The sequence below is a fragment of the Glycine soja genome, chromosome 18 (assembly GCF_004193775.1).
Source record: "Glycine soja cultivar W05 chromosome 18, ASM419377v2, whole genome shotgun sequence".
Classification (NCBI taxonomy): Eukaryota; Viridiplantae; Streptophyta; class Magnoliopsida; order Fabales; family Fabaceae; genus Glycine; species Glycine soja.
This window is the reverse complement of record NC_041019.1, coordinates 49,943,426-49,958,481: the sequence shown is the minus strand read 5'-3', so window position 1 is coordinate 49,958,481 and position 15,056 is coordinate 49,943,426. Positions and strand designations below refer to the sequence as shown.

Here is a 15,056-nt window from a genome sequence, read left to right as displayed (position 1 = left end):
TGTTTGGGATTTTTTTGCGTGGGTGTGCCTGTGCCCTGAGACAACGGAGGGCGGCCATTTCTCATGTTTGGACGTCAAAGAATCCAAAAAAAATAGTCCCGTTCCATGGTTCCGTCAACTAACACGTCAAAACAAAGCCTCAAAATCCAAAAAAATACGAAATGAACCTTTTTTCCATGTTCAAGTACCCATGTTTGGGATTTTTTTGCGTGGGTGTGCCTGTGCCCTGAGACAACGGAGGGCGGCCATTTCTCATGTTTGGACGTCAAAGAATCCAAAAAAAATAGTCCCATTCCATGGTTCCGTCAACTAACACGTCAAAACAAAGCCTCAAAATCCAAAAAAATACGAAATGAACCCTTTTAACAATTAATTTTTTGGACCACTGAAACAACGCATTCAACTTTATTATGGGAATTAAACATGCCGTAAACATATAAAGGTTACATCAACGAAAAAACAAAAAATTAAACATGACATTCAGTTCTTTAGCGACGTCCCACTGACCTCGTCTTCAACATATTTTGTAAAGACAGCTAAAATTTCTATTGGTCCATATTTTTTCCAGTAGTTAGATTATACTAACACCTTCAGCAGTTCTTCGTTGGTGATCAGCTCATTTATTTCATATTTTATAACCGTATCTGAATACTCAAACCGAGCTGGTTGGCGGAAAAACAATCGTCTTACCGTTTGTGATTCGTGAATTCCAAGAGGGGGAATCCCTTTAGGTGCAACTTGCTTGATTAAATTCTTCAGTTCATCGATGGTACATGTTGAAGGAATTTGAAATTTCTTAGGATTTTTTCCTGTGAACGCGCAACCAACAAATTTGTTCTGCGGTGGCATGTTCCATTTGTCGTTGTAATACAGGATCGCGTCATGAATACGAGGCATAGTGCGTTCAAGTAAGTTTATTATTCCATCTGGTGTTCTTCCAACGGTGCATAATAACTCAATCGGACCAACACAAGAAAATTGATCATTACACATTAACATTGTGTTGACATCGTCATCATTTATCAATTTGATACACTCAAAGCGAATTTGGTTACCTGTATCGGTGAATGGCTTCCGGTAGTGAATTTCATCCAAAAATTGTTTGTCGGATAGCTGAAGGGTATTGTGTATTCTGGTTTTTAGGCTTGCAAAATCACACCTATTTGGTACTCGAATGGGCACCGAAGTTGAAGTTTGGAAGTAAACCCCAGTATCATTGTGAATAATCGATCCATTTGGATAAATGAAAGCCAACCTTGAGTTGACAATCGTCTGACTGCTAGTTTCTCCTAGAAATGCCATAGTTTGTGTATCAATTGGGAGATTATTTGAAAGCAAGATAATGTGTGATTTAGTAGCCTAGTCTGCCATATATATAGATGGTTGTGACCGAGCCTTTGTTTAACTTTGTTTACAAAAAAATAGACACGCGTAAATGTGTAGTCAAGTCAGCCAATGTGTTGTCGCTAATGTGTAGTCAAGTCAATCAATGTGTTGTCGAGCGACTGCTAGTTTCAAAATGTGTACTGAAGTCAGCCAATGTGTTGTCACGCTCAAACTGTAATACGCATGCATGTCATTATGTGTTGTCAATTATGACAATGATGTATGTTGCACGCGTAAATGATTTTTGTTGGACCAACAATTTCCTTGCTTAACCAAACGAGTAGTTGATAATATTAATTGGTTAGTAACGGGTTACAACGAATTATATCGCATAATGAATACAATTAAATAAACAATGCATGTTTAGTCTTCATTTAGGTCTACATAGTGTGTTTTGAATGACATCAAGCTTGTGTATTGCTGCATTCTACTAATATATGGAATTGCCCATTGCTTTGCCTGAGAATAACAATTGGTTGACCACAACAGCGCTGGGGGCGGCAACGGACAATGGTCTTTCAAATAAACCTGTTGTACATGAACAAACATTATATCATGCGCTGACCGTGCCAAACGAACCAGCGAAGTCATTGCATAATTGTTACACTAACTATATTCAATGTACCTGAACAAAATGATTTCCAAACACGTGACCGACACATATGATGCGGTGGCCAGAAGAGTCAGGTGGTGGTTGACTTCTAAGAGGGAAAAATGTCATGCTTTGTTGTTGGGACAACGATACAAGGATTACGTTATACCGTGAAGCAATCACATATCCCATGTCTGTTATATCCATCCACTTGTCCACACTAACCTGAATGAACCAAACATACACATGTAAGTAATTTAAACATTGTTATTAAAAAAAATTAACCTAAAAACATACCTTTGAAAATCCATCAACAAGTAGGGACAACTTTAATTGTTCAAATCTCTCTGTGCCACCGAAGAGGTTGATGTACTCATGCGACCACCTGCCAAGTTCTTTAAGCAATTCATTACGCACTAACGGCCACGAATCTTCCCCCATACCTAATAAAGCGCCAATGGACCGATATCCACAGTTACCGTCCGCTTTCACATCCACAACGTCACGAATGAAACCTTGAAAGAATGACGCAAATTGATCCAACATCGGGATGATCCTTGTTGGCTGACGCGGTTGAGAACATGATGCACTTCGTTTCACTAGAGAGTTGCTGCTTTGAACAGAATGAAAAGCATCAACATACTCCCAGTAAGACGGATCACGCTTTGTGGATGTTTGACTTCTTTTCATCGGTTTCTTCGGTGCACCTTTAGTGTTCACCTTTGATGGAGGAGGGCACATAGAGTTATGATCAGGGTATGCGATTTCTCGAAGTTTACTCTTCAGATTTACTTTGCCAGCCACATCAAGTTCATCAAACCTTTTAGATATGACCTCTATTTCTTCCTTGATGGTGACTTCCGTCTCACATAACCCTTGGTCTGAAAAGCAAAGTCTCCTCCAAAAAAGATGGACTGACTCCAATGGGATGCTGCTAGCAGTATACCTAGAAAGCTCACATGCACAAGGAAGCCCGTGCGTGCTTCTCATCACACAACCACAAGAAGAGACATTGTTGCCGAGATAACGTAGACGGTCAATCTCAGAAGCAATTTGATTTAAAGCATCCCTCGAAACCATCCCAAGAAGCCTCTTGTATAAGGTTTTTTTATATACATGGCCAACCACATGCGTACTGGTTTCAAAGGATGCTTTAATTTCGACGTGTTGCAGCGTGATCATGTTGTTCATGGCATCCCAAACACTACATAGATCTCCAACGCTATTTTGTAGTACTCTTTTGAGAGCCCAATGAGTTGATTCAACCCTACATTTAAAATACACAACAAACATGAAAATATACAACAATTAAATACCATTTAATATTAATCGTTACTAACAAATAAAATCAGTTGTTAATACCTGTTTGTTGTTGTGTTGCCTAGGTGCATGACCTTATTCGTCCATGCTGTAATAAATTTTTCCTTGTGGGGGATAATCCATGTGTCGTTAACATAGTCAACGAACATCGGCCAAGGCGAACAAGCAACTTGAAACTTCTGATATGACTCATGGAACTCGTATTCGGACGGACAATCAACCAAAGTACCCCAGTTATCCATTACATAGTCCCACGCATTATTTTCCCCGATTAAAGATTTGCACTTCGCCTTCACATTCTTATCGATATGAAACCTGCACAACAAATTAGTAGACTCGGGAAACACAGTTTTCACTGCATTCATCAGTGCTAGGTCTCTGTCAGTGACAATAACAAGAGAGAGGCGATCGTGTCTTAAAAATAGGCCTCGAAATCGTTCCAAAGCCCATACAATATTATTAACACGCTCAGCCTCCAGATATGAAAACCCAACAGAGAATGTCATCGCCGTTGGTGTCACTCCAACAAAGTCAAGTAGTGGGAGTCTGTACCTGTTTGTTTTGTAGGTACTGTCTATAAAAAATACCAGATGACATGCATTGCATAACTTTACTGCATCTGGGTGACACCAAAACAGATCACGCACCACAACTTCATCCTTCAATCTATGCCAATGAATGTATTGATCACGTTCGAGAAGCTTCATCAGATGCTGCATTTCGGTATCAGCTCCTCTTATTGAAGAACGATATGCACTTCTTGCATTGTAAATTTGCTTTATCGTGGTGTAACTGTCGGCATTGTGTTCCTTCAACGTTAGCAAGATGTTTTTCGGTTTCACCATCGACTTTGTCATATCAGCAATAATTTTCTTTTCTTCCTTAGTCAATCGCCCGGCGTATGGATGTCCAACTAAGGACTTCGCCAATTCATGATTATGAATCCCACAGATCAACTTCACCATCCAACTTTCCCCTCCACGCACTGGTTTCCCACGAAGCCTGAAGGGACAACCACATTTCCTACTCCCGGTGTCTTTTCTAACGAATTCTTTATTTCTACACTTGTACGTACCACTCCTTTCACACCCAATTAACACAAATGAACTTCTTCCTCTGCTACCGGTCTCTGTGTCAGATCTCATAATCACTGCAACAAATCCATTTTCATGGGCAACTGTTCGAGCCCATTGCAAAACATCATCTCGAGTAGCGAATACCTACAACGCAACCCTAACACATTAATTTTCATACAAACCATCAATTCAACCAATGACTCAAATTACCTATGATTACCTGAGATGTATTAAAAGCATTTGAACAATCGACATGTGGTTCATTCACTCCACATTCTTCTTGATTATCATAATCATAATCCATATGAACTTCTTGTGACATCGCAAAGTCATACCTCCATTGATCTTCGTCCATCTTAAGGACATATGCATCATACACAAGTACATTCAAATTATCATATAACCACATCCAAAAATTTACTACACCTTAAATAACAAACATATTAATAGGACATATGCATCATACACGACTATATTAAAATTATCACTATATTCTAAATTTATAACTACATTATTTACTTAAACTAAACTTATCACTATAATAAACAACTAATAAAACATTTTTGTACCATTATACATTTAAGTTACCTAAATCATTTAATATTATACCATTATACCTAATCAAATCAATAATCCACAACATATATAAAACAGAAATAAAAAAAATTATAAAACAGAAATATATATATATATATACCATTATAAAACAAAAAAATTATAATCCACAATATATATCATTATACCTAATTAAACCAATAATTCATTATTAACTAACAGAAATATATATATATAAATTATAAAACAGAAATTAAAAAAAATTACTAATAATTTAACATTCCGGAAGAACTTCTTCCGGAAGTTACGAATGCAAATTCCGGAAGTAGTTTCCGGAAGCACTTCTTCCGGAATTGGCCTTCACCACTTCCGGAAGAAGGTCTTCCGGAAGTTACGAAGGCCAATTCCGGAAGAAGTGCTTCCGGAAACTACTTCCGGAAGACCTTTTTCCGGAATTGGGCTTCGTAACTTCCGGAAGACCTTCTTCCGGAAGTGGTCATTCCGGACCTTCCTCCTTCTGTGCCTAAAATTTCTTTCGGATACACTTTTTACTGTTTTTCTTCTCTAAAAACTAACCGGAAAACGAAATAAACGCGTACCTCCAACAAAATAGGAACAACAGCCACTAATAAAACTTCAAATACGGAACACGGGACCACCAAATCTTCAAATACTTCACTTCACGGGACCACTAACAGACTGCTGAAGGGACCACCACCGAAACAACAGCAAACGGAAGAAACAAACAAAGCAAACGGAAGAAGAAACAAAGCAAACGGAAGAAGAAACAAAGAAAGCGCAGTAAAACACAGCCTCAACACGTTAATTTAAAGAAATTTACACAAGGGCAAAATCGTCATTACATACGCATTAAATATTATTTTATTTTTACTTATTATTATAAAATGAAAATTCTTTTTCTTCATTTTGTTATAAAACAATAATCACGTTTAGGAATTAATTAATTTTTATGGTTTAAATTAATATTTGACATGCGCGTAAAAAACAAATTATAAATATTAGTCATAATTACGTTCACTAATTATTTAATTATTTATGCATAATAATATTAATTATTTTATTATTTAATTATTTATGCATAATAGTATTAATTATTTTATAAATTAGTTTATGCAATTAAAAGTAAATTATTACAAAATAAAATATTTGTTAAAAAAAAAAACTAACTTCCGGAAGAAGCTTCTTCCGGAAGACAATGGAAATCTTCCGGAAGAAGGTTCTTCCGGAAAAGTTCCGGAAATAATTTTTCCGGAAAGTTTCCGAAAGAATCTTCTTCCGGAAGAATAATTGCTGAAGGACAGTTTCGCCACTTCACTGTTTGCTGGGTGCCCCAGCAATAATGCTGGGTGCACGTAGCAACTCCCAAAGACAAAAGGGTTGTAGGATCCATATGAGCATAATTATTGTGGAACTCATATAAAAAGATAATTGTTTGTCTGATCTGATAACTGAATTTTGTTGAGTCATCGAGTTTTGATTAGAGTGATTCGATCGATCAGTTTGATTTGAATTTTAAAACACTGTTATAAATATCACTACCATTATCCTATATGTGTTTATTTATTTCGTTATACTTAAAAAAATTCACAAACCATAGTTCACAATCTCATACAACTAGATTTTACATCTATGCGATGGACATATTTGATTAAATCATATTTTTTTAAAATTTATATTTAGTATTATTTGTATTTAGTATTAATTCAAAAATATATAAATAAATGAATTTATGTTTTTTAAAATATTTAATATCATATTAAATAGATCCATTGGGGTTAAATCCATTAGTGGTGGAGGCATGGGAAGTATGCATAAGGTTCTAGGTTTAAATCATTGTATACTAAAAAATATCATATTAACTATAATTACATTCAAATTGAGTAAGAAGATTAATGGTATGTTAATTGAGCATATATTCTTAAAAAATTTAAGCCTATTGAAATTATTATTGGTTCTTCCTCCTAATAATATTAACAGTGATGTAATACCTATATGTATAAATTCAAATATAAACTTAAAATTTTTTATATTAAAATTTATTAAACCTTTGCATTATAAAATATTTAACAAATAAAATTGTTATCGATTTATAATTTATTATAAAAAAATTCATTGTAAATGAAATTTTTAGAAATTATGTGTGTATATTTTAACATTAAGCATGTTGGTTATCAATCTATTTATAAGTTTATTACTATAAAATAAAATATATCATATGGTATAGATCAATAAGAAGTTGTTATGAGCAATGTTGGAGTGAGTCCCCTTAAATAAGATCTCGTGTTCAAATCTTGTAGATAAAAAAAAGTTTATAACAAGATTAATCGTCTGGGTGGATACTCTATAATAATAATAACATACAAAAAAATATCAAATATATAGTTTATTAAATCAACTTATCAAATATTTTCTTATAAAATTATGTTTCATATTTATTAGAATCTAAATAAGAGAAAATATAAATTAATTAACTTAACTCTAAAATCATTAAAAATGTGTCTAGTTTTATAGCACATAATCCTAACAATGATTCTGAAGGAAAAAAAATCATAATAATGATATGAATAATTTTATATTTATATAATTTCTCACTCACTCACATAATCAATATGCAATGGAGGGAAAAACATAAAGGATTGACTCATTAATGGAAGAACAATCATAGCAAGTGGGTGCTGAACTACTCCACTTGGCAATCCTTTGAGCAGTGGATAATCTACCATGTTTCATCAACCAAATGAAAGTCCGAAGTCTGAGGAACTTTGAGCTTCCAAACTTTGTTCCACGCAGTATCACTTTGGCTATCCAATCCATTGGCGATCAGATTATAAGCACTACAGACTGAAAACTCACCCAAACGATTTCCAGGCCAGACTCATCTTCCTCATCATCCAAGGAAGGAGGGGGAATAGATTTAATACGCTGGATGATATCCTGAGGGGCCTAATCATCAATGAAACTTAAACTAATGGATAATGAATTGATCTGTTTTTATTAAAATAATAAATCGAAATTAATCATAAAAACAAAATTATTAGATGATTTCAAATTTTGATAAAAAAAAAAAAACTAATGGTATAATTTTAATTTTAAAATATTCATTTTAAATGAACGATTAGGCTAAGTGACCAAATTTATGCAACACATAACATAATCCAAGATGCAATATCTGAGTATGGCTCTATCTTAAAGTCAAGTAGCATCAATTCATGGTGGAGATAAGTTCTTAAACTAATACTCCCTTCGAACTGAAATAAAAGTAACGAATATTCTATGTGCAATGGACTAAAATATAAGTAAATTTTAACTAACTTCCTTTTTAATGATACCATCTCCAAAATACCCTTCATTAATTAGGGTTTTATTTCCAACAACTTTCTCTTTTTTTGTCCTATTCAACTAAATGTAAAGGGTACTTTAGGAAATGAAATTGATTTTATTTCTAAGACTCATAATTAAATGATGTTAACTAATTTTCTTAATGGTCTTAATCAGTTTTTTTTTGGCTTATATTTAAGTCTCGAGGGAGTAATTAATTTGAGTATTGTTCGCGTTCGAGGATGCTAAATAGAGGGAACATAATACCCTTAAGCTTAAAGCCTCTGTCAACACCTCTAGCTCTGCCTAACCATAAACATGGACGAGCCATGCGGCTCAACACTAATTATACGTGCTGTCCTCTATCAGTACTTTACATTTTTTCTCTTGGTATTGGGTCATGTAAACCACACACTTGTACATGCACGATTTTGTTAGCTCCGTACTATGTACAGGTGTGTTGTGCATCCCTAACCTATCATAGATGTAGAGTGCTATCTAGCATTGTCGCCACGTCCTAGTGGTTTTGGGGGGATAGGTACTTGATAGTATAGTCTGTTTAGGGCGAGATAATCGGCTAGTGAAGCAAGTCAGTCATTGATGTAGGCTGATGACCGACACTCAGAAGTAAAGGTCTAGTGTTGATTATGTAAGAATTTGTCCTCTGAGGAATCAAGTCAGTCAGATGGTCCACAATCCACCAAGCATTGAGCCTATGACATAAATTGATAAATGCTTAAGTTAATTATGTAAGAATCGATCCTCTAAGTGATTAAGATGATCGGACGGTCCAAAGCCCTCCAAGCATTGAGCCTATGGTGTAAATACTTAACTTGATTATGTAAGGCGGCCCCCAAATGGTTAAGTCAATCAAACGGTCCACAACCCACTAAACATTGAGCTTGTGGCATAAATGCTTAAGTTGATTATGTGAGAGTTGGACCCTAAAGGGTTAAGTTGATTATGTGAGTAACATAATATGATACACCACTTTATCTTCTCACATCAGAAACACATGTTTCAAGTGTTGGTTTCCAGTCAAATTTACTACTCTCTCCAGCCAAATCTAATCATTCACTTTAAAGACTGAACTTTAATTAAGTTAAAAAAAAAAAGGCCAACCCACAGGTCAATCCAATCCAACTTACCATTTGATTGGCCTGTTGGGTTGGTGAGTTGAACTTTTCAACCCAATTCAACCTGTTCGGACAGGTTACATGGGTCGATCAGTCGTATTGAACCCATTTTTGAGATTCCTAGTAATAATAGTAAGAGCAAAAGACAATTTTGATCCCTGGATGTGTAAATAGGGGGCAAATATGTTTCTGAAAGAACAAAAATTCTTATTTGCATGAGCTGACCTCACTGAGCAGTTCAACCATTACCGAAATTATTTCAATGAAACAACATTTGATACAACTAACACAAATGGAGAAAAAATGTTTCATTTCTTGTGCACAAATATCATGTCAGCAACCATGTTTCAACAATTAGTTCCCAAAAAATAACTAAAAAGAATAAGCTTCATCATGCAATGAATAAAGCTCAGCCATAAATTAATTGGCTCTGAAAACATGTTCTATAGAAGGGAAAAAAAGAAAACGTAATCAGATACAGCATTCTAAGGTCCAGAGTTTTGATATGCGAACAATGTTTGATTGTTCATGTGTGTGTGTGTGTACTGTAAGGAAAAATGTACCGCTAGGATGAAAGTCTTCCAGCCAGAATTCCACCAAATATGATAGCTCCAAACCACTTATTTGAAACAAATCTGTATGGAGAAAAAATAGGAAACAAAAAGGTACCAAATCAGCTCGTATGTTCAGATTTAAGATAAAAGTAAACAATATACAGTAAGCTAATTGATACGTCAGATGTTTTCTAACATATGGTCATCAATCAATAAAGCACTTGAAAAGTAATAAACAAAAAAATTGAGCAATCACTGAATTTTGAAGGGGTTCTATATTTGAGGTCATATGCCAATGCCATCAAGTGGTTGAAGCAAAGCTATATTAATTTATTCTTTGAAAAACTGAAACTGAAATTTGAAAAAGTTTTATGATAATCTCAGAATTTCTTTTCCATGGTAATATTGACTCATTGAGTATTGAACATTAAAAGAAATTCTGAAGCTCCAACAGTAAGGTCTAGCCAATAAATCAAGATTTGAAATCCTTTCAAAAGATGCTTGTGGATAATTAAATCACGAGTTTATGCAATGAATCTCCCTAACATACTTCCTATTGCAGTCAGCGCGTGAAGAAAGGTCAACTGTCCATATTTGCCAGCCCAAGTGTCCAGATGCAACTGCCAGAGATGCATAATATGGCCAGCCTACTCCACATAAATGAATTGGGAGGTAATAAATAATCATTGCAACCCAAACTATTCATGAAAAAAAGAGAACAAAATGTTCATAAAATAATACCTATTTCAGCATTAAATCCACTAACAGCAAGACCACCAAGGCATGCAATCCCAAACCCCGTAATCCACTCCTTTGTTGAATCACCAAAGCGCAAAGCTGTTGATTTAACTCCCACTTTCAGGTCATCTTCTTTGTCCTGAATGCCAAGGTTACAAAACATTCTTAGTTAGGAATTTCGATTGCATTGCCTTAAACAAAAGATTGAAGTGGAGGATACAAAGCAGTCTTTGTCATTGTACGTTGTGTTTCATAACTTAACTTTTACAACTTCCATATTTGAAGGAGTATAATAAGACCGTTAAGAGGCAGAAGGTCAGGAAAGCAAAAAACTAGTAATCGTACTTTACACATCAATGCAGATTATGAATCAGTTAAAGGCAGAGGAGCAAAATCATAGGGATTGCATCTTACACAATTCTGTTTTACCTGATGTGCGTAGATAGTATCATACACAAGAGTCCAAAATACTCCAGAGGCATAGAGTGGCAGCACAATAGATGGATCCAGACTTCCTTTAATTGCTGCCCATCCTAACAAAGCCCCCCAGTTAAAGGTCAACCCAAGAAAGGCTTGAGGCTAACCAATATCGTTACAGGAGAGCACCATATAAAAGCATAATGAGATCAAGCATAAAAAATTCAGAATAATAATAAAGAAATAGGATAAGAATAAAAAACAGGAAATGAGGAAATTCATTACCCAAAATGTAAACCTCTTCATGAGGGGATAGGAGAAGACAAGCAACAAGGATGAGGCACCCAAAACACGGCTGCAAAATGTACGCAAGCTCAAAAAAAAAAAAATGCCAAAATTCACATGTTCACAATTTATATTGATTCAGTTATGCCAGCATATGAAATATTGATAACATGGAAATTCAAGTAGAAGGATGCATAACACTTGCAAGTCATGTGAAGAGGCAAAATTTGGAGCTATTTACTTTGAGAAAATATCTTCTGTTTTTGTTTCTTATTTTCACTTTTAAATACAAAAACATATCACATTCTTTTCATTTTATTTTAAAAAAATTGTGTAGGAAACAATGAAACTAACTTTTTTTATCATTTTCCCTGATTCCTATACAAATATTTGAAAAAAAAAATAAAATGAAAACAAAGCAACACTTTTATAATTAAAAAGTGAATTGAAAATGAAAAAAAGAAAGCATTTTTTTAACCAAAGTGATCATCATTAAAAAAAGGGGGGATGAATCTTTATCTTGTACATGACAGTGTTTTCTAGGATGCATAGCAGTATATCTCCTTTCTAAGATAGCATTTGGTAATGGATATAGCAATGCCATGTCTTCATTGCTCCCACATAACAGTGTTTTCTTATCAAACAATTGAATCAATTTTTGGCCACGGCTGACATGGAGGAAACGCAGACACTCATTGTGAAATTAAGCAATTTAATATAGAAAGTCACCTTTTTCCTCCACTTTAAGTGGAAAAAGTTTAAAGTAGATGGTCTTCCATGTTTCTGTTCATATCCTTTTAACCTACTTTCCTCCTATTTTTAGTAGATAAAAGGCGTGTTCTGGAGAAGAATCTTGGTTGATTTTCCTCAATAACTCTATAGTATTTAATCCTATAAAACATCAAAAGTATTTGGTGTTGCTAGCTTTACCAATCGAGGTTGCACAGCCACAATCAAGGACATGCAACACAGATCAAAGTTCCAGGCAGGAAGATTCTATCTTTGCATAACTAATTGAGATACTACAAATTGAAGTGTCTAAAGCCCCAACATAACAAAGATAGACCCTGATTCATTTTTAAAATTCAAAATTAACACTAACCTATAATTATTCAGTTGTAGAAGAATCCCAAGACCCAAAAGTAATTGAAAACCAAGAAAACAAAGTCCTTGAAATGGTGTCAAAAGACCACTTGCCACAGGTCTCAACTTTGTCCGTTCTACCTGCATTCCACAACATCATTCATAACATAAATTCTTAGATCAATTATGATGGGGAAAACAAACTGAAGCATTTCTGAAAAGGCTAAATGGAAGAAGTACAACACCACATGCAAATGATGCAATCATATGCTTAGTAAATGTGAAGTGTTTTTACCAAAACAAAATCACAAAGATAATGTCATAGCAGTAAAAACAAATTAAATAAGACAGCATCCGATGTCTCTAGTGTTAACCTAATGGATGTGAAATAACGAGTTGAATTAATTTGGGCTTTGATATGCTCATTAGGAACTGATTCTTGCAACTTTTTGGGCATGGAATCCTAATCCAATCCTCTTATCCATCACTTAGACCTACACAATCTAGTAAATACAACTTTTTTATCAATAAAAATAGTTCAATGACAGGAAGGTTAAGTAGGAAGAAAGGAGGACAACAAATCCCCCTGTATCAGGCCAAAACAAAAAAGATGGGGTGGGGTATGAGCAAAAGAAAATAAGGAAGTTTCATGCCGGTAAATTGATAATTTAACCGTATTTGAAACATGATAGGCAAGGAGAAAAAGAATTATTTTTAATACAAAGTATAAAAAATAAAGATGAACTTACAGGCCATATGAAATGTTAAAGCCATACACTTGGCATGACTTAGTTTTCAGTTCATTCTCCAATCAGTACCTATTATACTAGTCAAACACATACACAACCCTGTTACAGTGATTTGCAACACAGAATTGCAATATTGGCATATCCTATAAAAAACAATGCAACTAAAAAGACGTAACACTTGCCATTGTATCAATATCCCGATCAAGGAGATCATTAATAGTACATCCGGCACCTCTTAAAAGCAAAGCCCCACATCCAAACAGAGCCAACATTTTAAAATCAGGAAGGTGACCTGGGGTAGCAGCCAGGGTAATTGACCTAAAGCATGAAAAATGAGAAACATTACAAAAAAAAAAAAAAAAACAGAGAGAATAGGATTTCAACAAATGGTGAATTTCTTGGGTGTGTGTTTCGTTGCACATCATAATGGCACTCTACATGCGTTTAACCTGATGATACAAGTTGTAGCTTCCACATCCATTGCCAATCAGACACGAAAACGAAACAACCGCTAGATCAACAGAATTGTCATGTAGGAATTTAAAATTTATCAGAGGTGAAAGAATAATAATGTAGGCATATATAGCAACTAGGTTGCAATACAAAAAAGGAGCTTGAACTTTTCTCAACTCATCACCAATGTCACAGGTGTTACAACAATTCAATATCTACACATTTCCAAGAATAGATAATACATGCACTAACAATTTTAAAAATCCTTTTACACTATCATCTAATCACAAACAGTCATCTATCTTAAAAAGTCACACCAAGGATGATTTCTGATTAGTTGACAATGTAAAAACGACACGGCATGCTTACTTCTACTCTATTTCCAATTAGCAATGAAGTTCATTTCTGAGTTTTGTGAATGAATGTGAAAGCAAGCATTCTTAAGTGAATAAGGAACTCTTACCACATACAAGGCCATAGAAGCAACCATGTCCCAATTGGCTTATCAAGGCGAGCAAGGCGAGCATAGGGCTGAACCTTCCTAGGCAAGTACAATTCAACCCAACTACTACTCACATTACCACCACTTTGGTGGTTCTTGTTCTCCTTGGAAGGCCACGTGGACACGTGCGCAACAAGGTGGAAACTTGAGAGAGACCCAGTAGTTTTACGGAACTCAAAATTGAAACTTTGGAGCTGGGGTAGCTTGAATGGGGGATTTTGAGAGGGGTTTTGGCTTGCCGATTGTTGAGAAGAAATCACAGGATTGAAGATGGCAGGGTAAAGAGATACCGAAGAAGAACAAGGTTTGAGAAACCTACGCGAAGAACGCGAGATCAAAGCCGATGCCATTTCTCAAATGCAACTCTTCAAATTGAACGCTCTAGAATACATGAAAAGTGGATTCTGATGCACAGTGGAGAAAAACTGAAAAATGGAGGAAGGAGGTGCAACATGGGCGGGGGCAGCGGTGTATGACAGCAACGATGCGACGGCGGAGAAAGGCAGTTAAAAGTGGGAGTTTTACTATTCAGGTTTTTTCTTTTTATTCTCGTTTCAAACTATTTTAAAAAAGATAGTCGTAACAAGTCTTGTTATTTACCACTTCTCAATTATACATCGTATTACTACTTATTATTTATTTATTTATTTTTAACTAAAATCATAATATATTTATAATTTTAGTGTAATTTTTTTTATTTATGACTTTAAAGTTCTCAGATTTTATTTTTTTACAACTTTAAAATTGTAAGCTTTTTCCTATATTTTAGGACATTAAAATCGTAATTTTTTTAAATATTTTACGTGTTTTATATTTTTTATATACTTGACTTCTATTTTCTTTTTTTGTTTTTTTTAATGGTAAATAATTT

General features: G+C 34.7%; 1 protein-coding gene across 7 annotated transcripts; it reads right to left on the bottom strand.

The window, feature by feature from the left end:
• Positions 1-7,483: 7,483 nt before the first annotated feature.
• LOC114394608 (4-hydroxybenzoate polyprenyltransferase, mitochondrial) lies at positions 7,484-14,752 on the bottom strand. Of its 7 annotated transcripts, none has more exons than XM_028356244.1 (9): positions 14,147-14,752; positions 13,413-13,548; positions 12,501-12,622; positions 11,399-11,468; positions 11,126-11,275; positions 10,700-10,835; positions 10,509-10,605; positions 9,968-10,039; positions 7,484-7,935 (listed from the first exon to the last, which is right to left on the bottom strand). In XM_028356244.1, exons 1-8 carry the CDS (start codon positions 14,533-14,535, stop codon positions 9,970-9,972), a joined length of 1,170 nt encoding a protein of 389 aa, XP_028212045.1. In that variant the 5' UTR covers positions 14,536-14,752; the 3' UTR covers positions 7,484-7,935; positions 9,968-9,969. The 7 variants fall into 7 exon arrangements, with proteins under 7 accessions (XP_028212045.1, XP_028212043.1, XP_028212044.1 ...); XM_028356242.1 differs by having other exon boundaries at positions 7,484-7,893; XM_028356243.1 differs by having other exon boundaries at positions 7,484-7,884.
• Between the last annotated feature and the right edge of the window lie 304 nt (positions 14,753-15,056).

Bases quoted from the DNA above. Each gene is read 5' to 3' on its own strand.
- LOC114394608 (XM_028356244.1), bottom strand. From the start codon at position 14,535: ATGGCATCGGCTTTGATCTCGCGTTCTTCGCGTAGGTTTCTCAAACCT. The intron at 12,623-13,412 runs GCAAGTGTTACG...TGTGGAATGCAG, and splicing joins ATCGGGATATTGATACAATG to GTAGAACGGACAAAGTTGAG. The intron at 10,606-10,699 runs GTATTATTTTAT...TATGTGGAGTAG, and splicing joins TGGATTTAATGCTGAAATAG to GCTGGCCATATTATGCATCT.